At 46.6% G+C, this 22249-nt stretch overlaps 1 protein-coding gene across 4 annotated transcripts; it reads right to left on the reverse strand.

Annotated features, from left to right (window-relative positions):
* Window positions 1-2469: 2469 nt before the first annotated feature.
* GTPBP1 (GTP binding protein 1) lies at window positions 2470-22058 on the reverse strand. 4 transcript variants are annotated; one of them, XM_017823409.1, is made up of 15 exons: window positions 21843-21858; window positions 20399-20611; window positions 18456-19207; window positions 16275-16386; window positions 13652-13832; window positions 12267-12615; window positions 11692-11815; window positions 9636-9750; window positions 9031-9175; window positions 8706-8888; window positions 7755-7890; window positions 7044-7222; window positions 6350-6547; window positions 5214-5255; window positions 2470-4771 (listed from the first exon to the last, which is right to left on the reverse strand). In XM_017823409.1, the coding sequence occupies exons 4-15, from the start codon at window positions 16378-16380 to the stop codon at window positions 4679-4681; spliced, it is 1851 nt and encodes a 616-aa protein (XP_017678898.1). In that variant the 5' UTR covers window positions 16381-16386; window positions 18456-19207; window positions 20399-20611; window positions 21843-21858; the 3' UTR covers window positions 2470-4678. The 4 variants fall into 4 exon arrangements, with proteins under 4 accessions (XP_017678898.1, XP_017678897.1, XP_017678895.1 ...); XM_017823408.1 differs by lacking the exon at window positions 21843-21858 and having other exon boundaries at window positions 20399-20699; XM_017823406.1 differs by lacking the exons at window positions 18456-19207; window positions 20399-20611 and having other exon boundaries at window positions 21843-22058.
* Between the last annotated feature and the right edge of the window lie 191 nt (window positions 22059-22249).

The raw sequence follows: 22249 nt of genomic DNA on the forward strand, positions 1-22249 counted from the left end.
GAGTCTCCTGCAGAGCTGGGAGGCCCTGCTGCAGGGAGAAAGCTGACCTGTAGCCAGATCCAGTGACTATAAATTCTCTCCTATATTGAGCATAGTCTTAATTCTTGGCATCCACAGCCAAAGTTATTTTAAACTCATCTACAGCTGCCTGCTTGCCTTGGAGTCATGTCCGTGAGTGCCCTGCACACATGGAGCTGTGCTTTTATCAATGCCTAGGCCTGTTCTGGGCTCAGCAGAGCAGCTCCTGTATTTATTTGAACGATAGAGAGAGCAAAGATGAAGCTCTCCCTTTTTCCCACCTCTCTGGCTTCTGGAGCAAATACCATAACCATGAGACTGGGAAAACCCCTTCTTTAATGTTTCTTCTGGCTCCCTGGTCTCTGGTTCGGACTATCAGGGCAGACAGGGTCTTTGCCCAAGAAAAAATTATTTTGTGGTAAATCATGCATGCTGGTAAGAGGTGGGAAAAGGGACCTTTTTCCCTGAGAATAGAATTGTAGCACGGTCTCTGCACCTTCCAAGGGGGTGTTAACTGGTGGCTCTGGGTTAGGGAGCATTTGGCTTTACAGGGCAAGCTTGCCCTGTCCTTTGGAGATGAAAGTCTCTGCTGTTCTGAGGTAAAATCCTCTGGAGACACCAGTGAGAGCTCATCCTGGGGCTTTATGCTCTTCTCTAGCTGGTTTTAGAGGCCTCATGGTGCTGCCTGTGTGAGGATCCCCAGGAACATATGTTGAGGCTACATGTAGTCTTTCAGCCCCCACATTCAGCATCAGTGCTGGGCTGCAGCCTCAGTACCTGTACTGAATGCCTGGGCAGCTGCCTTTCCAGCAGCCACTTGCAGGATTTCTGCAACACTTCCCAGAGCTACAAAAAAAAAAAAAAAAAGGGCATGTAAAACTGCTGCTTCAGCATGTGCATCTCTGCCCAAGGGTATTTAATCCTAGAGCTGATGCAGAAGATGAGCCTGGTGAGGCAGGAGAAATGCAGAACAGCTGTGGGAGCAGATTTCCCTTATTTACTTCATTTCCCTCCTCTATTTTCCCTCCTTCTGAGTTTCCCCTACACAGGTTACAAATTAACCCTGCAGAAACAGATGGTTACAGGCAGGAGTTTGATGCTGTAGCCTGTTGCAAATGCTGCACTGTTTTGTTCATTTTATTTTGTAATCAACAGATTGTAATTTATGCCTATGCAAGAAAAAAAAAGACCAAGACAAATAAATTATATCAAAACTGTCCTGTTTTGTACGTTTGGATGTTTTGTAAGTGAATTTGCTGTTGGAAATGATGCACAGCTAGTAGATGGACAAAGCTATTCTTGTAGCTCTTCTGTGTAGTCTTATGGCAAATCCTTATTTTTCAGCTTGATGTGTGAACTCTAGGGTCAGCAGTTGTCACCTTGTCATTGGGCAGGCTCTGGGATGCAAAACTCAAATTCCTTGGGACTTCAGTGACTTCTACTAGACTTAAGTCTGTGATGGACCATGGCTGTGTCCATCCTGCAGCGACCTCCAGGCCCTCCCTGGGCATCAGTCCATCCTCTGCCTTATCGTGAGCAGAGCCTGGCTTGGCCCTCAGGAGCAGCAGGGAGAAAGCCTGACACAAAGCACAATTAAGGGTAGCTGCAGGCTGCTCTTTTCCCTAACATGGGTTGTAAATTACTGAGCAGGCAGCTAAGAGCAAGTAGAAAGGAAATATTTAATTTTCCTCAGCATGAGAAAATGGCACAAAAAAGGCGGCCGCAAAAAAGGGAAATTGAACTCGCTTGAGGAGGGTCACAACCTGGTCTGCTTAACCAGGATGAGCTTGGAGGCAGGCTTGTGTTGAGGAGTACCATGCAGCTCCTCCCAGAAGGTCACCTCAGGGCCAGGCTTGCTCTGTGCTGGCCCTGGACCAGCCATCTCCAGGAGAAAGGCTGTGTGGGCCTCTGCTCCAGCTACCACCAGCTCCCAGCCCAACACTTACCTATGAAAGGACTGTGCAGGGCAGAAAAAGCCTTTGCAAACCTCTGAGATAAACTGAGGCAGAAAAAAGCTCATTCCACACACTGGGGAGTCCTGCTGTATTTGCAGAAAGAGGTGAGGTGCAAGTCCTAGCAAAGGCCCAGGAAGCACAGCAAGTGCTGTGCTGAAGTTGCATCCTGCAGCAGAGGTTCTCTGATGGAGCTGGCCCCAAATGATTTGCTATAGCTGCTTTTCACGCGCACTCATACACATCTCACACAGCTCACACCACACATTTAACCACTCTACCACCAAGGTGCACTAAATCTCGTTCAGAGTAAAAGCTGTCAGGGCTGTGCAGAGGCTCAGCAGCAGCTCTCTTGTGCCATGGCATGCCCTCCCCTGCCCTCACTGTGAATGCAGCCTCCTTTTGTAGCCAGCAAAGGAGACTGGTGCCAGGCAAACCTGCTTTGTCCAGCTTTCATCCTGGTTTTCCAGAGGGACAAAAAGCAACAAGACACACTTTAACTTGGAACAAACTTTTTTAAAATTTATTTTATAGATCACACCAGCCTGAGTGATCTTTAAATGCTGGTCACAAAAGAGAGATCACACCGCCTCCTTTGCACAAATTGAAGTGAACCTTCTTTCATTCTCGGCAGTCTCCTTCATTTGGAGCACAAGGAATGGAGAAAGAGAAAACCGCCTGGAGCTCCCTGCTCCCCTCAGAAGCAGAGGGCAGTGAAATCAGATGCAGTTTGATGCTGCTACAGGGTCAGAAGACAAAAAAACCAGGCCTTCATGCCCTGCTTAGCCACACCTCACACCCCCTCACAATGTGGGTGCTATTAGTGTTGTAGCCGCCTATAGTTCCTCCCTCGCCAGGAGAGTGCTGGTATTTAGGCACATAGCTTGGAAAAGGACTGTCTGACCTCCCCCTCCCACCCACGCTCAAGCCACTGAAGTCTCTAAGGCAAAGTACCCTCGTTTCCAAATCACGTTTCTCACCTCTCCCGTGCCGCTTAATGCTCTTGGAGTGCTGGTGTTGGCATCGGGAGATGCACTGTGGCCCCTGAGCCTGCTGCCACTCAGTCGGTGTGAAAGCCTCACCTCGAATCACAAGGTGAACTGGAATGAACTCCACACAGAAGCCACAGAGTAAGAAACAGGAACAACCCGCTCAGGAAGGACAGAAGCTTTACAGTCTCCCTCTAATTAAAACAGAAGTCCTTCATTGGAGGAGGAAGCCCTCAGAGAAACCGAGGCTGACCACACCTGCTGGGGAGAGCCATGATTTGCTGAGGATGCCACCTCCTCCTCCTCAAAATGCTACCACGCTCCCACAGCTCACCACAAGCTGGCAGAGGATAACTCCTATCCTCACCGGAGCCAAGCGAAGGGGCAGGGTTAGAGGGGAGATCAAAATATGCAGGGAATCGATCACTTGCACAACTCAGGGTTAAAAAAAACATTCTAACAGTAATTTGTAGACTATCCTTGCAGGGCCTTCCTGGAGAAGCAAGAATTTGTAATTAAAATAAAATACAATCTAAAAAAACAATGAAATTAAAAGTCACAAAATTACTATGTACTTCCAATCCTGAAAGCACTTCTATAAATTTGGTACCAATTCATCACTGCCCTCTTTGGTCAAGAGGAGAGAAGACAAATCCTACCTCTGCCATTGCAAAGTTTGGCCACTGAGTTCCAGGAAAGATTTTGGAAATCTTGGAGTAAACAAAATCAAGGGGAGGTCATGTTAGCCTGGTGTCTCTGTTCCAAAGGTATATTGCCACCTGCGACCTCTGTCCGTCGAGGTGAGAAGGCTTTCTCTGGCTCAAGGGACGGACTGAGTGTTCCTGCACTATATTCTTAATACTGTCAATTGAGTTGCTGCAGCCTTGAGAGGCAGGTGAGATTTGCTTCCATGTGCACTGAACAAACACTAGGAAAAGCAGCACAATGGGAAGGGGAACAGGATGGGCATACATCTGCCCACTTAACTCTGTTATAATTAAAATCTTAAATGCTATCAACATTATTTGAGAAGGAAATTTAGCATAGGATCCCTGAATTTAACATCAAGAACTGCTTTCCAATTTGTTTCCCTCTTAGATCTCCAACTAAAGAACTTTCTTACCATCTTCTTCAAACTTCTGTCACTACAACATCAGATTAAATCCACTTAGAAATAGTTTAAGAGGGAGGGAATCCAGAAACATATTTGGCACGGGGCCACTGTGGTGAGGAAACAATGCCCCATGGAGCCATCCTAAGCAACGTGTTTTAACCTTTGCAAGTCTGAAATTTCAGGCGTTCGATAACCCCTGGATCTGAGACAGCAAATAGAGGGAGAGCAGCAAGTCCTGTGGACAAAAAGGGGTGAGGGAGGAGGGAGGCAACTAACTGGCTCTTTGCAGTTCTATCCAGACTCTCCTCTCATCTTCATGCACACAAAATATAATAAAAACTAATAAGAATAAAAACTAAGCCCATGATGTACAAAAATGTGTCAACAGGTGGAGGAAGAAGGTGTCAGTTACTCAGTTCTCTGTGTCTTATCACCTTCATTAGCTTATAAATTATGCTCCTCTCCATCGCTTCCTTCAGGGAGGAGGGACGATTCTTCTGCAGCCAATCAGCTGGGATGGGTTTTGGTTTAAGCTGCTCTGGATCTTTTGGATAAGAAATGAAAGGAAGGGGAGGAATTCCTCAGAGAGAGGAGGAATAAGAAATTCAGCAGCCACTGGCAGGAGTCACACAGGCTCCCTGAGATTTCACTTTATGGCGCTGACCCCCACGTCGCCGGCCTCCTCCTCCGACTTTTGACTGAAAAACAGGAAGACTGACTTTAGTGCAAAGGGACCCCTCAATCAGGGCATCAACACAGCAGGAGTTCAGATGGATCATGCACACATTCAGACAGCGGGAGGGCAGTTGTGACTGATTGGCTTCCTACCACTGCAAGAAGGAGGTAAGGCAGACAGACACACCATGAGGGAAGGAGGAGAGACAGATGCACCATAAAATTCTGCCTTTCAAGCTGGGAAGGATTTGATTTCCCAATTTTCTGAGTGCTTCACTCCCAAGAGAGCCAGCAGGTGCCATGGGCTTCAGCATTCAGGAAATCAAGGCCTCAGGCTCCCTTGACTTTGTGCAGAATGGAAGGAGAGCCCCCCACCCCCCTCACCACAGCTCTCTTGCTGACCTGACTCTGTTCCCAATCTCAGGCCAGCAAACCCACCGTTCCTCTTTGAAATCAGCCAAATACCTTATTGCCCTCACGGATGTGGGGCTCTTCGTCCAGGGCAGGCTGAGTGGAAGCAGCAGGGAGAGAGAGGAAGAGGTAAGCAAGAACAAAAGCAACAGTCTTGGGGAGGGATGAAACAAAACGCAAGCTGGGAGTGCTACTTACAACCACAGTGACGCTACAACAAGATAAGGAGGAGATGGAGGACTGGTGTGAAGCCCCAGGCATGTGCAGAGGGAGAGAACCCCTGCAACAGGGCTCTTTCACCAGCCAGCATGGCTAAAGATTTGACCAATGGCAACTAATATAGCTAGAGTTAAGAAGGGGAACACTGACCAGGACTCTTGACAGACTCAGTTCCTGAACCTTTCACTTACTAGGTAAATACACTAAAAGGAGAAGATCTTTCTTCTGTCAGTAATAAAGCTGATAAATAGCTCCCAGAACCTGCAGCTAGAATTGAGTTTCCATTCCTTTCAGGCCAGAAAGGCTAGGTATCCTTCATTAACAAGCTGAGCTGAGAGGTCCTAACCAACAAAACAACCCGGATAAATTTCTCTAGGAAGAGATAAGCCTTTCCTTCTCCTTGGATGTCTCCATCCTCCCTCTTTGACAGGGCAGATGACCTGTGACTTATACTCAGGTTGTAATTTCTCTGGTGTAGGGATATTCTACATCTCATTCAGACATCAGAGACCCATTCTGTGACTGATTGTTTGATGCTTCACTAGTTCAGCTACTGGGTATTATGGAGACACATCTTCCCTGTGAGCACAGTCGTACTGAAACAGCTTGCCAAGAGAGGCTGTGCAGTCTTCCCTTGGAGGGTTTTAAGACATGACTGGATAAAACCCTGAGCAACCTGGTCTGACCTCACAGCTAATCCTACTTGGAGCACGGGGTTTGACTAGACATTTCCTGAAGTCTAACCTGAATTGTTCTAGGACCTTCAGCAGCTGTCTGCTGAAAGGTCAGCCATAGGGTCAGTCATCAGAGAATTATGATTTCTGCTGTGAGACTACTTATATTTCTATTTGTTTCTGTGGCACATTGAATCCCAAGGAGAGTGCTATGCTTGTGCTTTAGAGAGCCCTTCCTCCAACGGATGAAATCAGGATGCAAACAGCTAGGACTGACATGGTATTTTCCTCACTTACCAATGGTTGCAGGGCAGTAGCTGTCAATGGTGCTGCAGCTGTTGAGGGGGCCTCGTCCCCAGCTGGTGGGCCTCCAGCTGCTGTCCCAGTGGCGGGAACACCATCCTCTCGTTTTGTAACAGCTCCCTTCTTAGTTGACTGCATCTTGATCTGCTGTGGCTTGGAGTTCATCGGTGAGTTATTGGTGGTCTGGAGTAACTGCAAATTGCAAAGGGAGAGGCCAAACTCAGCATTAAAATAGCTAGGCTGATCTGGCAAGGTTCAATGCTGCTTTTTAACAAAAAGCCTCAGGAGAATTTATACCAAAAGCGATCGAGAAGATTGCAGCAGCAGCAGCAGCTATTCAAAGAAACCTAGGCCTCTGAGCTGCCCTCAAGAATTCTTACCAGGAGGAAAAGGTCACTCAACCCTCCACAACATAAAGGGACCAGCTACAAGATGTCTGAAGAGACTGAGCCTTAAGAACCAGAGGCCTGGTTCACCCCCCACCTTCACATTCCTTCACTCATACCAGCAAAAGACGCACCACATGACAAAGCACATTGGTCACCCAGAACCCACGTCAGGGCTGATGTTTGTAATTGAAGGACAGCCTCTTCCCTCAATTTTCCAGAGCTACTCAAATCCTCCTGCTGGCTTCTCAGTGTAAGAAGTAGCTAACGAGCAAAACCAAGTTGGTCTCTTCAGACTTTACCTTAGTGATGGTGCCCACAGCTTTGGTGCGGCCTTCACGGAAGACCAGCCGCTGGTCTATATGCAAGTATTCCGGGGTTTTGATGAAGCGAAAGTGCACTGTGGCTTTGTCCCCTGTTCGTAGGCAGTCCTTGTCCATGCTGAGAATCGTGGCTGTCTGGCGGATGCTGCCACAATGCACTGCAAAGGTAATGCATAAAGGCTTTCAACAGCCAGTGCCATTAGTGGAACGAGCTCCAGACAGACATCGAAGGCAGCTTGTTGCCCTACAGCAAAGACTACACGGGTCACGCAGCTGCCTTTGTTCAGTCCTCAAAATGAGAACACTGTGATCTAGAACAGTTGCCTTCAAATGGCGCCTGTCCTGAAGCACCCTCAACAGAATCCTACACACCAAGCAGCTCAGCTAGAGGGCAGGACCCAAAATGAGTCTTTCCATCAGCATTTGAAGGTGAAGAATCTTTGCACCATGGAGATCCAGCTCAGGCAGGCTCCAAGTACACTCGAGGGCACACATCTCCTTTTTACCTCCTCCACTCTCCTCTGTCAGCTCCCTCCCCTCTTTCTTACACATTACTGGGAAAGGCAAAACCAGGAACTATGGCATATACTCATGCTGACAGAGCCACCAGGAGCAGAATTACCTCAGGCTAGAACTGATACCAACTGCTACCACTGAGAAACAAAGATGAGACAACATTGAGGCACATACCCATGGCCTGATATCGTGGGCTGATAGTGGTGGGGTGATGGAGCACCAGAATCTCTGCTTCAAACTCCCACGATGCTTGTGGATTCAGGCGGGGTGACACCATTACCATGCCTTTCCGGATGGAAGAGCGCTTGATCTGGAAAGCAGAGACACAAAAAACCTTAGCATGATTCTCCAGGGAAGAAATTTACTTCTCTGGCTGACTGCATCCAGAAGGGTCCTAAGGGATTTCACAGATATTATCTCACGCTTGCCAAAAGGCAAAGCAAGAGCTGTTAAGCAGCATGTTATATATATGATGTTATGTAAAGGTTGCGAAAATCAAGTTCAGCTGAAGTTTCTAAGGAAGCTTCAGTTAGAGTGCTGGGAATGCTGGACACTGACAAACATACCTCACTGCTCCTTTAAAAGCAAAACATACATTCTGGTTACACATTACCCAAGCAGATGATCTCCAAAATCACGATGACTGTTAATACAACACGATAAGCCTGAACACATGAAGTATGGTGTAGTTTAAACTATATCCCCTTAAAATAATTGAAACTTCTATTGACAGAAACCTTTTTGGAAGAGGAATTTCATAAATTTTTGCTTATTTTTAAATCCCAAAACATGCAGCTGGTCCTACAAGGCAAGACGAATAGTGTAAATGTACTGCTCAGGATACTAATGCAGTTCCAGCACAAAAGGAGACTTTTCTTGCAGTACCTCCACTTTGTTAGACATCTCCAACACTATTTGTCGTTACCTAGGGGCACTGCAATGGCCTGGCAGCTCTCAGGAGGAACAACCAGGATGTAGAATCCACAGAGGTTCTATGGGATTTTATTCCGCTGCAAAGTGAGGCAGCTGAGGTTTGTGGAAACAGTCTTATTGTAGCTGATCTCTGAGAGCACTTGAAAATTAGAGGGTGGTTTCTTTTGGGGGGTCTAGAGCAGATCATCTCACCTTCTTCAAAGCAAAGGAGGCAGTCTGGCCTCCTCGCACTTCTTTGACAGGCATTCTCTTGCGGTGGATGGACTTGACAGCAATAGGCAGGAAGTTGCCAAGGGGATCTGGCCCCAGCAGAAGGGTGTCATTTAGCTTTATGAGGCCTCTCAGTGTTGTCCCAGAGACAACTGTTCCTACGCCCTATGCCAAAGGAGAAAAAACAGTAATTGGGGTTACTCAAGCAGGCTGACAGAATAGCTCTAGAACTCCCCTCTCTAGAGAAAATACCTTCTTCAACCTGAAAGAGGGAACAGAACATTCTTCCAAAAACCAGGCCCCTTACCGGGACAGAGTAAGTATCATCTATCTGGAATTCTGCTGGCTCTTCTTCCCTGTAACTGGTCCGTGGAGACAAGAGATTAAGAAACATCTTCAGCAAATCTAGGTTCTCCCCGGTGACATTTGAAATCTGGAAAATCGGGCACATCCTGTAAAGGAAAATTGATGAAAATGGAGTTAGTTCACCTTCCTACCTAGGTTTCCATATGTAGGGAGACATCCAAAATCTTGGGACTTGAATTCAAAACACAGTGCTAGGAAGGGAGAGCCTGGCAAGAAGTCAGATGCACAACACCCCATGTTTGAACACCTGCAACATTGCCTCTGCCTTCTAATGACATTTGGAATAATGTGTAAGGTTCCAGGACTGAAGGAAGCCGAATGCCCTGACGTCTTCTGCAGACTGCCCAGAAGCAGCCTCTCATTTCTGTCTCAGAGAGGGGAACACAAGCAGGTCAATCTCAAAATCAACACACTCTTATGGAATCAACACACCACATGGCAGATGCAACCTTCACACATCTAGACAATGGGACTCTCTTTCTGAATCTCCTCACCCAGTCTCCAAATAGGATTGAAAGAGAAATGATTCTCCTCTACTCCCGTTACCTCTCTGAGCTGAAGTTGGAGGCTGTTACAATGACATCATCCTTGCTCTGAACCAGCACGGGAATCTTCCTGCACCCTGGGGACTTCAGCAGTCGCTGTAACAGCTTCAGGGTTTCTTAAAGGGTGAAATGAATATTGTTAGGGCAGCATCTCCTGTCTTTACAAATCACTTTTGTGGGGTCTCTCCCTGAAGGGAGACGGGTGCTCTGGCCACAAATAGACAGGAGAAGATGGCTAAAGGTGAGACTATGAGTTTGCTGCAGCCCAGGTAGGACTTAGGAGCCATTCCATCTTTCATTTCATGCCAGCTAGCCTGCTGCCAAGCGACACCATACACAAACAGACAGACAAGTTTGCATCTGCAAGTGCAATGCTGTGAAGTAGACATTTTATAGCTGTCTATTAGTAGCTTTAAGCAGTTACAAGGTATTTCCTCTTCCTATAAAGGATTTTTCATATTGAATTAAATGAAAACCATCAGGACTCAGGAACGGAAATATTTGAGAACATGTGATTTAGAAATCAATTTTGACCAAACACACCTCAATACATTTTTCATGGAAGTCAGCTTGCCCTAGGAGGCTGGAGAAGCATGAAAGAGGTAAAGATCATCATCATAGACTAGAACAGTGTGGGTGGACCAGATTCGGAAATCATTGTTTTGGGACAAATCTCATGGCTCCCAACTTTCATATTTTGCCTCTTTTTCATGTATTTTCTAAGCCTTGTATCTATGAGCCAGCAGGGGCATTACCTGATGCAATGGCATCAGCCTCCTGCAAAGTGCCTTACAATAAATGAGGAAAAAACAAAAAAGGGTAGTAAGGACTTAAAAGAGGAAAGAATTTATATTCTACAATTGTCATCCAATTAGATGGGTTTTTGTGAACAAATGATTGCCTATGGGAAAGTAATGTTTTGGATACAGAAACACAAACATCTAATCATGCCATCTGCTCTTCACAGATACACTTGAGTCAAATCTTGTGTCTATTTACTTTAAACAGAGCATGTCATGGGAGTGGCTTCTCCCAGGAGCAGCTCTTTTCTTCTCACACCGAGCCAAATGTTCTCCTTCCTTCCCAGTTATTATCTTATATTCAGGCCTTACATTTATTTGCCAAATAACTACTACAGAGACATTTAGATTATCTTCTGTTCACATGCTTCTTTTTACCTTAAATATATTTGGGATTTTTACAGTAATGAACTAACCTCAGTACTGGGAGTATTCACTTCCCAGATTCTTAGGACCGATTATCAAAAAACCCAAAAACATTCTTCCAATTAACTACAGAATATTCCTGTGGGTGTAAGAAATGCTTAAAGAGCATTTCAAAGGTGAGAGTTGGTCACTGCATGAAAAAATGTCAGGCATGGGTTAATGGGTCACTGCTGGGGTTAGAGGTACTGCTTTAACTGCTGCTGAGAAAAAAAAAGAAATCACTAGCCCCTACTACTCACTGCCATCCCTGCCTGTGTCTAGTCCTGTCTCCCATCCTGCTACCATAGCCCACATATACAGCTGCTTCAAATCATGATTTATTAAGTGCTGGTTGTTCAGACAGAGGAAGGAGCTGCTGTAGTTATACCAGAGTACCTGAGAAGTGCCCAGGTGAGCAGGATGTAACAAGCAGCTGCCCCTTCACTAACAGCTGCCAGAGAACAAGTCCGATCACAGCGTAAGATCACACTCAAACTATGAGCAAGGAGGAAAGCAGCTTTCAAAAGAACTTCCAGACTTTTCCTCCAGGTTGAAATACCCAGAGAGAAAGCAAAGCCTCAACCCCAACTGTATGCTGCTCCTCTTAGTGTAGGAAACACTTTCAGGTTGCTCCGCTGAGTCCCTCAACATGGGTAATTTTGACATGGTGACTCCCAGTGAAGCACCTGCAAAATGGGCAAGGGAAAAAGGATAGATTGCTGGAAAGTGTTTAGTATGCAGTCAAAATCAGATAAAGCAGCTTTCCTCCAGCAGTAATTCCTGAACCCAAGCAGAGGACAGCAGCACATACAGAGGTAAGAAACAGCCCTGGAGAGAGCCTGGAGGACTCACCTTGCAGGATGTTGGCAGGGCACATGTCAATCTTGGTCACCACAACAAAGACAGGAACATTAAGTGCAAGCGCCAGGCCCAAGTGCTCCTTGGTCATGCCAACAATCCCAGCATTACTGCCAACCTACACCAGGGATATAAGACACAGGGATGTAAATGTTCCTTCTGCAGTAAGCTGGGTTACAGAGAAGACCTTGTGCCAGATGTGCAGTGGACTGTGATTAGGTTGTAGATGTATCACTGTGACTGTATGAGCAGTCCCGGCTCATCTCAAATGCTGTTGGACACTGGCAAAGGACTCATTTCTCCCCATTTTTAACAAGGTTTTGTAGAATTTAGAAATCTTTCCATTTTCAAGAATCACAAACCTTGGGACTGTCTGGCACTGACAGCTTTGTGGCACTTGCCTCAGAGTCCTGGGGAGATACCCACAGAGGCTTCTGCTCCCCAGCAATGTGAGATGCTGCCTCCCTCCATAACCCCACAGGGACTTTGCAATAGGAAAGAAGTCGAGGCTGTTAAAGCTGTGAACAGACCCACTCCAGCTGGTATGGTACGTGTTTCTTGCTACCTACCATAAGCATGCAGAAATCAGGTAAGTGGCCAGTCATGCCAAAGACGGTGGTTTTCAGGTACTTTTCATGACCAGCCAGGTCAATGAAAGTAATGACCTTGGTGGATTTCTCACAGATCTTTGTCCATTCCAAACTGCCGCCGTGGCTGTCGGGTTTGTTCACCACGTTGCCCTCGCTGTCGAAGCCCAGGATGTCATTGCCCACGCTGCTGGTGCGGCCTGACTCAATCTCGTGCTTGTGGCGGAAGAGCTTTTGCCGAGCAAAGCCTCGGCCATTGTCTAGCTCGCCGTGAGTCAAGACACCCAGCAATGTGCTCTTTCCTGCGTCCACGTTGCCAACCACTGCTACCCTGGAGGGGAAAGGAAAAAGGAACCTGAATACAATACCTGAAGAAACAAACAAGCAAGCAAAAAACCCTGAACATCACTGCTCCTGCAAATAACTGTTTTTTTCTCCCTATCCTTTAAACAGAGATTAAAAAATGTTAGACCCTCACAGGCAGAGCAGAGATTCTTTTACAGTTATTTATTAACAGCGGAGATCACAGGCTCTGGGGACTGGGATGCGAAAGACTGTGGAAACATGTCACTGGCGTCCAGCACACAGTCAACTGAACCTGACATTGCCTGATGCCACACAGTGTCTCTCTTCTGTCTCTGCAATCCAACATATACACTGCAGCAATTCAAAAGGAAGACTAAGTCACAACTTGGTCTAGAATACCTCTGCCTTTCTCACATTCCTCATGTTGCAATAGCACCAAGTGCTAAGTAGAGCACAAAAATTGAAATTGTTGTTTCCAGAAAAGCTCAATAAAATATTTTAGGAGAAAACCATCTCCTACAGCAAGCTGTTTCTTTGACTCTGATCAAGGTGGCTATTATGGCTGTCAGCAAATGTTGGAAATCCACTCCATCCAGGTCTGGGCAGACCCTCAATCATGTTACATAAGGTAGTATATGTCCATTAAAAGGCGACTTGGATCATCACAGTCTTGGAATAGAACTGAATCCTTAGTCAAAAGCATTGTGTTCCAGCAGTGTGCACATATGCACATGCATACTGCCACATGTACACACACGTGTGACTCCCTTCTGAGATCCCACCATACAAAAGATCCCTAAACTGTGAAGCCCTCACCCAGACAGCAACAGCCCTCTGCTAAACACAGGCAAATTTTCACCAACAGTTTGTTCACAAAAGAGACAGCAACAACAACAAAAAGGCAATTGCATTAGCAAGGAGTGGTCAGGCTCAATTCCCTTTGTTGGGTAGCTACAACACCCAGACTCCAACCAGCGTTGCTGGCTCAGCATCACGGACTGCTCACACAATAAAAATGCAGCTGAGCTGCTGACTAACCCTGTCTCCACCTGGCTCCTCACCTGACCTCCAGGAAGTCGTTGTCACCCACGCGCTTCCGAACGAGGTAGTCGCGCACCTTGCCCCCTGCCTCCTGGTGCTCCCGCAGGAGGATCACGTCTGCCTCGATCTGCTCTGCCATGCTCTTCAACGTGGCATAGGACGCTTCCATGTCTGCCTCGCTCAGACCGTATTCAGTCCCATCTAGTGTGGTGTGGAGACAAAGAAGAGTCTGTGAGCACCACCTTGCAACAGCCAGCAGCAACATCATCCTGCCTGGGACCTTCACAACAATCGGTATTCATACGTGGACTGGAGGTATCAGCCACGTACACAGAACAAGCATCCTTTACCCAAAATTAAAAGAGATGGTCTTCACTGTGAGTCTTAAAAGACACTAGAAAAGCACCATCTTTCATCTAGAGGAGTTTTCACAATTTTTACAAGCAAATACTTATGGACTGGCAAGAAAGACACATTTTTGTCTAATTCCCTTACTTCACATGCTGAAGGTACTTTGTGTCCTTCAGTCAGACGAAATATCTCCTCTTGCATTGCAATAAAAGGTAAAGCATTAACAAAATGAAAGCTGTGACTAAAACATCACCACAATTAACCAGGGAATGTGGGACCAATGTAAACAATCAGCTTGTTTTATAAAACCACACCCCAGTACACACTTTCTGCAAGTCTGGCCGGCACAGCAATTTCTTCAGCCCCCACATACTCCAGTTAAAACAATGTTTTTGGCATGTCTCACTGCCTTCATCCTGGCACTTGAAAAAAATGCTGACAGCACATCAGACCAGAAAACACCAAGGAATTAGTGCTTCCTCAGAACAGCTCACCCAAAGAGCCAATAGTCACAGCAAGCCAGTGGCAACTACCTAGACAGTTTCAAGGCCACCACAGCCTCTCTCCTAACCCAGGTGCTGTGAAGGTACACAGATTTCAGGCCAGAATCTCCTCTGTGGGTAAAAAACCCTCACAAAACAACAAACAAAGGCGGAGGGCCACACTGCACCTGAAGAGCAAAGCTATTGAGTGTGTGCGTGTTCATACGCATGGCTGACTCATCACCTGGTAAGCAGCAACTGCAGTTTGCACGAACTAATCAGCATTTTAACTACTGCACAGCTCTGAAACTAGCAGTTACTGGGTGATTTCCAACCTAGCTCATAAGCTGGCTGAGAAGCTGTTGAGATGGTGAGGAAAACAAAAAGCCTCATGGCTGGAGTCTTGGGTCATAGAATGGGAAAAATAAGCAGGGGACAGGAGAGGGTAAGAGCCAAGGGAGAAATGGAAGAGTTGCCACTGGTGAAACAGTGAACTTCCTGGCAGTCTTCATTCACTTCTCAGTCTGCCAAGTTCGTTATCTGGGATGATCAAAATCATAAACACTCAAAGTGAATTAGAAGGAGAGATGGCGGCAGGGATATCAAGATTCTCTGTTATATATCCCTGTCTTCCTTGACTATGCAGCAACCCAAAATGAAGTCAGAAGTTTAAGTTCATATTTTAAGAAACAAATGCCTGCTTCAAAGTACCTCATCGCAACAACCACCAGTTAACACCCTCACAAGGTATCCTTGAAGAAAAAGCAGGTACTAGCCTGATTAGCTAGATCTCCACTGTAGATGTGGTTATCCCAAACACCAACGAATCAGACCACATATGGGAAGCTTTCCTGAAGGCAAGAGCATTATCCCTGTGATATTTATTGGCTGCATGACCACTGGCTATCTAATTCTGACTTCTCTTCTATGTTGGCTGCTTTGCAAGACTCCAAGAAAACCCAAAAAGACACAGTTCTGAGGCAACACAGCTCTCTCCCTCCATTTTCTCAGCCAACCCTGGTACCCACAACCAGAATTCTGTATTCTTCCTCAAACACAGCGAATGGCTGATCATGACAACTTCATATCCATCAAATATCTAGTATATTTGAAACATGCCTTTAGCTTTATGATAGTCAATTATTTTATATTCAGAAAAGAAATTTTTATTTCAAAGCAAGGCCACATTCAATTTTATTTTACCAGCATCAGATGAAAATATTCAAATTGTCAAAAAGAACAAAAAGGTAACCTGTGCTAAATGCTAAAATCCGCAAAGACAAATGACTGTGGTCACACACAAATTAATGTGGCAATAAAGGCCTCACGCTGAGAAAAGGAAAACCTTCCCCTCTGTAGTACAGATACACGCTAACAAAGAAAGTCAGCAGCATATATTTTGGCTATCTGAAGTACCTCTAATACATTCCTGTGGGATGAAAATATGTTATTTCCAATGGAGCAGTGACCAAAACCAGACAGAACAAGACCTTCGTACACACTGAGGAAGTCTGTACTAAAACTGTTAATATGCGTTTAGACCCTTCGTCTTTTCCTGGTGTGCTCAGACAAGATATGCCTTATTTCCAAAAAAGAACTTGGATGATTTTATACAAAAAATATGTTTAGCTCTGCTACGTAAGACAGCTGCTGGCAGGAATAAAAGAAAAGAATCTGTCCCACATATTCTGCTATACTTTATGGAGGTTTCCAAATTATTCTGGAAAAGTAAGCATTACCTTCAGCAGCAGTTAGATAAACTAGGTTTTTCTTATAATTTTTGTTGTTTTCCTGAAGAAGCTATACTTACCTGATCCTTGCCCAATGACATAGATGGTCTCCCCACATCCCTCATCAATCCTCTCTGACATCTGCTGGAGCAAACTGTCATACTGCTCTGAAGTCGGACTCACCATCACCAGCTGGAAAAAGATTAAATATCCATTTGCAGGTGCCAAGCTAACAATTTCAAAACCAGCTTCAGTTACAAGGACAATCAATCCATGTGCTTTATTGAAAGAGAAGGGCTCTTTTTCCAGGACTGCTTTCTGGTGGTTTTGTTTTGTTTTGCTTTTAAACCAGTTTTGCTGTCAGCTATTTCCTGATGTGACACTACACAAGGTTGTTTGTCTGAGCTCAGAGTTCATTCATGCTGGAAGATATACTTCAAAGCAAGTAAGAATACCAAGCATCTCATTCTGATGTAACCAATGTTTAAAAGCCACATTTAAATGAACACTCCAGTATGTTTCCATGCAAGGAGAACAGAAAGGGGAGGAGATATTTTCTCCACAGAAATTTCTTAGCTGGGTACTCCACAGTCTCTGCTGCTCCCCCAGAACATGATGGGACAGACAGAGGAAGCCAGCCAGACCTCGCTGCAGAGCACACCAAGGCACTAAAATCAAGAACATCTCAAAAGTCTTTCACATATTTGATCTCCTCTTTTGTTTTCTGAGGGGGCAGAGGGAAAGAAGAGAACATCAATAAGTATTATTTTCAAACTCCTAAGAGAATTTTAGCTACTTTACACTACAGTGCTGAGGGACAGACATACAAAGCAGTTTGTACAAGCACATCTGCAGGTTCATGAGTGAAGAGCTGCAGTTCTGCAAGTCAGTAGTTGTGCTACCAATAAGCTTTGACTGCAGCTATTGCAATAACCACAACTTCCTTTGCCCTGCAGAGGCATCAAGAGAATGAAAAAATAAGACAGAAACAAAGCAGAAAATGAGGCCAACAAGACAGTGCTTCAGGAATGATTTTTCTTAGAACAGAATGGTGTAGCACCACTTCTGGCAAAAACTCGTATTGCTCACACAGTACAGCTGAGGACACTGGCACAGAGCGGCCACAATGGTGGCATGGCAGTGACAGACCAAGGAGACCTCACATCACCAAGTCTACTTCCCCTCTGGATGCCTCCATGGTTGCAGAGCTGTTGGTGGCTGAGCATCCTGCTACAGTGGCTCGATAGCTGTAGCAACTGAGATACACATTTCTGTTAAAAGGCACTTTTAGTAAGAGTCGTAAGGGCTGTCACCCACCAAGAGTCCCATGGGTAGGCCCACCTGTGCCATGCTACAACACTAAATGACATCCATGCTTTCACTAGCTGTCCCTACACACACGTTCCAAAATCACATCCTAAAAGATGCACTTCCCTTGGCTACACACTAAGGCCAGCCTGAAATCCGTGCTAGATTTGCCTAAAACACATGGTTTACAGCAGTTCACAGTATCATCTTCAAGTCTGCCCAAGATTCTGTAACACAGCCTGACTTATTAGCACAGCTAACACAATGTGCATTCAGGGAGGAACTACTTTTACTACCACTATTACTGCTACCACTGCATAGTTGATAAAGGCCTTCATTGGAAACCTAGAGTGTAAGGGAACCCCAAAACCCCATAAATAACACTTAAGCAGCTTTCAAATCCATAATGATGCATCTGGGAAACTGAAGCACAGACAGCAGGTGCTGGTTAGAAGGTTTAAGGCAGCCAAAGCAACACTTTCCTCAGATGTTAAGGGTCCCACAGAGCATGAATGTGTCTGCAAGGGCCACACAGCTACAAGAGAGACAATCACCTTCACGTGCCTCTTTTGGACAAATGCCCTACCTAAGCCTTTTAACTACTTGGCATGGTCTGCAAAGGGTACTAAAGCACTCTGAGCTGGAAGGCCACACAGTCTTTCTATTTCATGCTACACAAGACTGAATTTTGCCTTTATTAGTTTTTCTTTCAGTTTTGTTTTCTTCTTGAAGGAAATCACTGGATGTAAATGTATTGAGATGGAAATCAGCAACTGTTCAGAGGCTTGATCTGGGCAGGAATGGAAGGCTGTGTGTTAATGTCTAGGGTTTGTTTTGCTCTGCAAGTACTTTGAGGAGTTCCTGGAAGCAGAGCAGACAGGCTCACTGCTTTGGCCAGTACACCAGCATAGGTCAGGGACTCGGGAAGATCTATTAAAGAGGCTGTCACATACATAAAGGTCAACAGAATAAGAGGGGCCACCAGCGCCGAGGCACACTAACTTCAGTGTCTTCAAGTCTCATCACCAGCTTTATTTTAGTCTGAGTTCAAGTGCTTCAACAGTGTGAGCAGGGACGGTGTGTAACAAGTACCAAGGGACATTTCAGCTGAGCAGCTCATTGTACCCTTTCTTCATGTTGCCAGGCAGGAGGGCTGGGGAGTTCAAACAATACCAGCCCATGCATATCAGCTCAAAATACTGTTCTCCCACCCTGCTGCTTTCACTGCCACACAGAGTTGCTGCTAAAGGGTGTTCCATTGGTAGACTGCCTTCAAAGGTTACTCTGGGGCCCATGAAGCTTATGGCTGATATGATGTAGTGGGATATCAGGAGAAGTATGTGTAGATCAAATAGCAGATTTCATGGATCACACTTTCCCATTCTGCAGCCACAGCCTCAGCCAGTTCGACAGTTTCCTGGGCCACTGCAAGACTTGATGTGCTGTTTTGAAGATCTCTTTAGCTTCCTGGGCAGAGAGAGTCTGGTCTTTGCCATCTCCTTGGTTGGAGAGACGTCCTCCATTTTGGCCCCTCTGCTTTTTTTGCTTTTCACCTTTGAGCAACCCCCTCCATGCTTGCACTATGTATTGGTGTGTTTCAGGGGTTTTCACAAAGTCAAAAACGTTCACTTTTGTTCCTTCCACTTTGCCAGGCACTGAGCAGTTATCAGTAGGAGCCATGTGGATCTAGCAAACTTCAGATTTCCTACAGGGCAAAAAAGTAACAACCAGTCATTGTTTTATTCTTAAGACAGCAGAAGGAAACATATCTTGCAAGTTTGAGATGCCATTCTCTAAAGTCCCTTCCCAGTCTCTGGGGAGAGGTGGCTTTGCCCGCCTTTCCTCTGATCACTTTTGGGATTAACACACACCAGAGGTGGGTAAAAACTACAGTTGCCTGAGCTTACTCCTGAGGGACAGATTGGACTGTGGCATTCTGCACTGCCCAACAGCAAGCAAGAGGCCATAGCGTTAATTAACAGCAATTTCAAGAGACCAGCAAGACGGAGCTCAGGTTATAGCAGCACTAATACAGGTGGTCCTTACAAAAAAGCATCCTATATCCATAAAGTGGACAAACTATTAATATTGAGGGCAAACCAAGTACTATGTGGTAGGTAGTGCTGCTCTTTATTGGCAAAACAGAGCCTGACATTTTGCATAGCTGGAAAGCCACCACCAGCCATCAGGAGGTCAGGGAAAAGGTACCTTCTGTAATGTCATATTTTGATTTCTATTCCCTATGGATATACACAGCTCAAGTGCTATTAATGTTCTGCTGTCAATGTAGATCTAATATAAGTATCAGTTTCACTAATAGTCGTGTGATTTGGTTTTTGACCTAAAAGTTGATTACTGCTGCTGTGTGTTGACACTGATGGGAAAACAAACACCCGTTAAGATCAACATGACAATGAATTTGTGCTGATGAATGGAACTGTTTGCTTGGCCAGCAGACAAGGAGCACTTGATAACCGAATCCCAGTGTTCCTCTAAAAAGAGCTCACCTTACAGTGAATGAACTGGGAGGGGACTGGGAGACAAGTATGTAACAACCAGGGGGTGTAGATCAGACCAGGACAGAAGTCGCAACTAGCAACAAACTGACTGCAGTGGGAGTTCCCATTTTAAGCATGGATTGGAGGGGAGCAATTCAGCTGGGAAGACAGAATAGAAGAGGGGGATCAGGGGGTAGATGTTAGCTACTGCATTCTCACCATATGGGATTGCTGTTTTGAGTACACAGTGGGAGACTAACTTGGAGAGATGCAGCAGAGCTCACAGTTTTAGCTCTCATACAAGATGGGAATGAATGAAAGGTCCAGGGAAAAGAAAATAGGTGCACAGTGCTGAATGGAAAAGTAAATTATAATAAGGTCAAAAAATAAGTGCTTACCTACCACCTCCATAGCGCCTGCAGATTTCTAATAGTGGAAGACAGACTGACACCACAAATGGAGTTTGTGGGAGAAAAGCATTCTTCTTTCTTTGACAGTGTTTTGGTCAGGTTCCTGGCTGTCAAGAATCAGTGATGCAGTCCTCGGCATCCTCCTTGGCCCTCTTCCACATCAGTCACATCCAAGACAAAGCACAGATCAATATTGGCATCCTGTATAAAAATCTTGTCCAGCTCATTAAGGCATGAACAGGTGGCTTAATAGATACTGCAGGTTTGACTTCTGTTCTTTACTATCTTACAAGACATCTCCATAATAATTTGTTTTAATACAGTCTCACATTATAAAATATTCAATCATCTCCTCAAAAAAAAAAAAAAAACCAACCACATTTCCATGTCCACACACTCATTCCTCTCTCTCCACTTTCCTGTGCACAGAGTATGAGAAAGTCCAGGACTTTGGAACAACTTCAGTTGAAAGCATGAAAAGGAGGCATGGCAGAAAACTAGGAGGAAACACCAGCTATGCTGACTTCTGGGTCACATAATTACAAGTGGACCAAACTAAGCTTTCAGGAGACTTTAACGTGGGAGACAGCACCACAGTACATCAAACCCATGGCAGCAAAAGGTATACAGTTAAAGAGATCAGCCAACTGGGAAAAAAACCATGAGACGGTGTGGAAAGGCAGCTAATGTAGTCTGTGGCAGGCTCCGGCACGCACGTATTACTACAATGTACCTTCCTGCAAGATGAAAGTGAGAACTGGTTCTGACAGAAATAAGACCATCACACAGTTCTATCACTGGGACCCTAGAAAGGAACTTAACAAGGTGAACCAACCTTTTTACACCGAACTTAACCCGTGTGCAAGAGCCAGGCACCCCTGTCACTGAGCCCTTGCACTCAAAAGTTATGAGCTCCGACCTTCTTTTAAGATTGCGAAGAAAGCCCCAGGAACTAGTGCAACTGGCAGCAGAGATAACTACAGAGCACCAGCGCGGAGGGAAAACGTCAGCGGGACGTTGCAGTAGCTGTCAGCTCCAAACCCCGCGCTCTGTGAAGATGCTGCCCCGGCCGCGGGCCGGCGATCCCCCCAGATTGCCGCGATGGGGAAAGCGCCAGGCGGAGCAGCCTGCCAGCACCCTCCTGTCCCGGCCGGGCCACGGCACAGCTTTACTGCGCTTCTCCCGGCCGCCTCCACAGGCACCGTGGGCTCTGCCGCTCGCCTGGGCGATGCTGGGGCAGGGGGAACCCTCGGGGGAGCCTCCCGCTCCGGCGGAGCCAGGTGGGCCCCAACCTCTCGCTCTCCTGAGGTGCGGCCAGCGGACAGGCTGGGGGTGGCAGCCCTCCGTGGCTCGGCGGCCGCCGGAGAGGAGGGCAGAGGGGGCCCGGCGGGGTGATGGCGCTCGCCGCCGCCCGCCCCCCCGCCGGGCCTACCTTGCTGGTGAGGTCGATTTCGGGCTCGCCGTTGAGCGCCTCGCCGTCCTCGCCGTCGAAGGCGGCGCGGAGGGAGCAGGCGGCCGCTGCCACGCGAGGCCGTCCGCCCGGGGAGCCGGGCTCCGGGGCGAACATACAGGCCGGCACCGGGGAGCCCCCGGGAACCGGGGATCGGCTCCGCTCCGCCGCCGCCATCTTCCCTGCCCGGCCCTCTGCTCCCCCGCCCCGGCCCCGCCCCCGGCCCGCCAAGGCGGCGCCCGCCAATCACCGGAGGCTGAGCAGCGCGATTTGCATATTGCCATGGCGGCGGCGGGCGGGGTCGTGGCTATTCGTGCGGCGAGGCCGCGCCCCCGCGAAGCGCGCGAAGCCAATGGGAGCAGCAGTGCCAGCTCGGCTTGTTTGCTACA

The sequence above is a fragment of the Lepidothrix coronata genome, unplaced genomic scaffold (genome assembly GCF_001604755.1).
Source record: "Lepidothrix coronata isolate B3197 unplaced genomic scaffold, Lepidothrix_coronata-1.0 Scaffold102, whole genome shotgun sequence".
NCBI classification, from domain to species: domain Eukaryota; kingdom Metazoa; phylum Chordata; class Aves; order Passeriformes; family Pipridae; genus Lepidothrix; species Lepidothrix coronata.

Coding starts and splice junctions, on each gene's coding strand:
- GTPBP1 (XM_017823406.1), bottom strand. CDS start 22,037: ATGGCGGCGGCGGAGCGGAGCCGATCCCCGGTTCCCGGGGGCTCCCCG. Junction 13,833..16,274: donor TGTCATTGGGCAAGGATCAG/GTAAGTATAGCT, acceptor ACACCACACTAG/ATGGGACTGAATACGGTCTG. Junction 7,891..8,705: donor CCTCCTTTGCTTTGAAGAAG/GTGAGATGATCT, acceptor TCTGCTTTCCAG/ATCAAGCGCTCTTCCATCCG.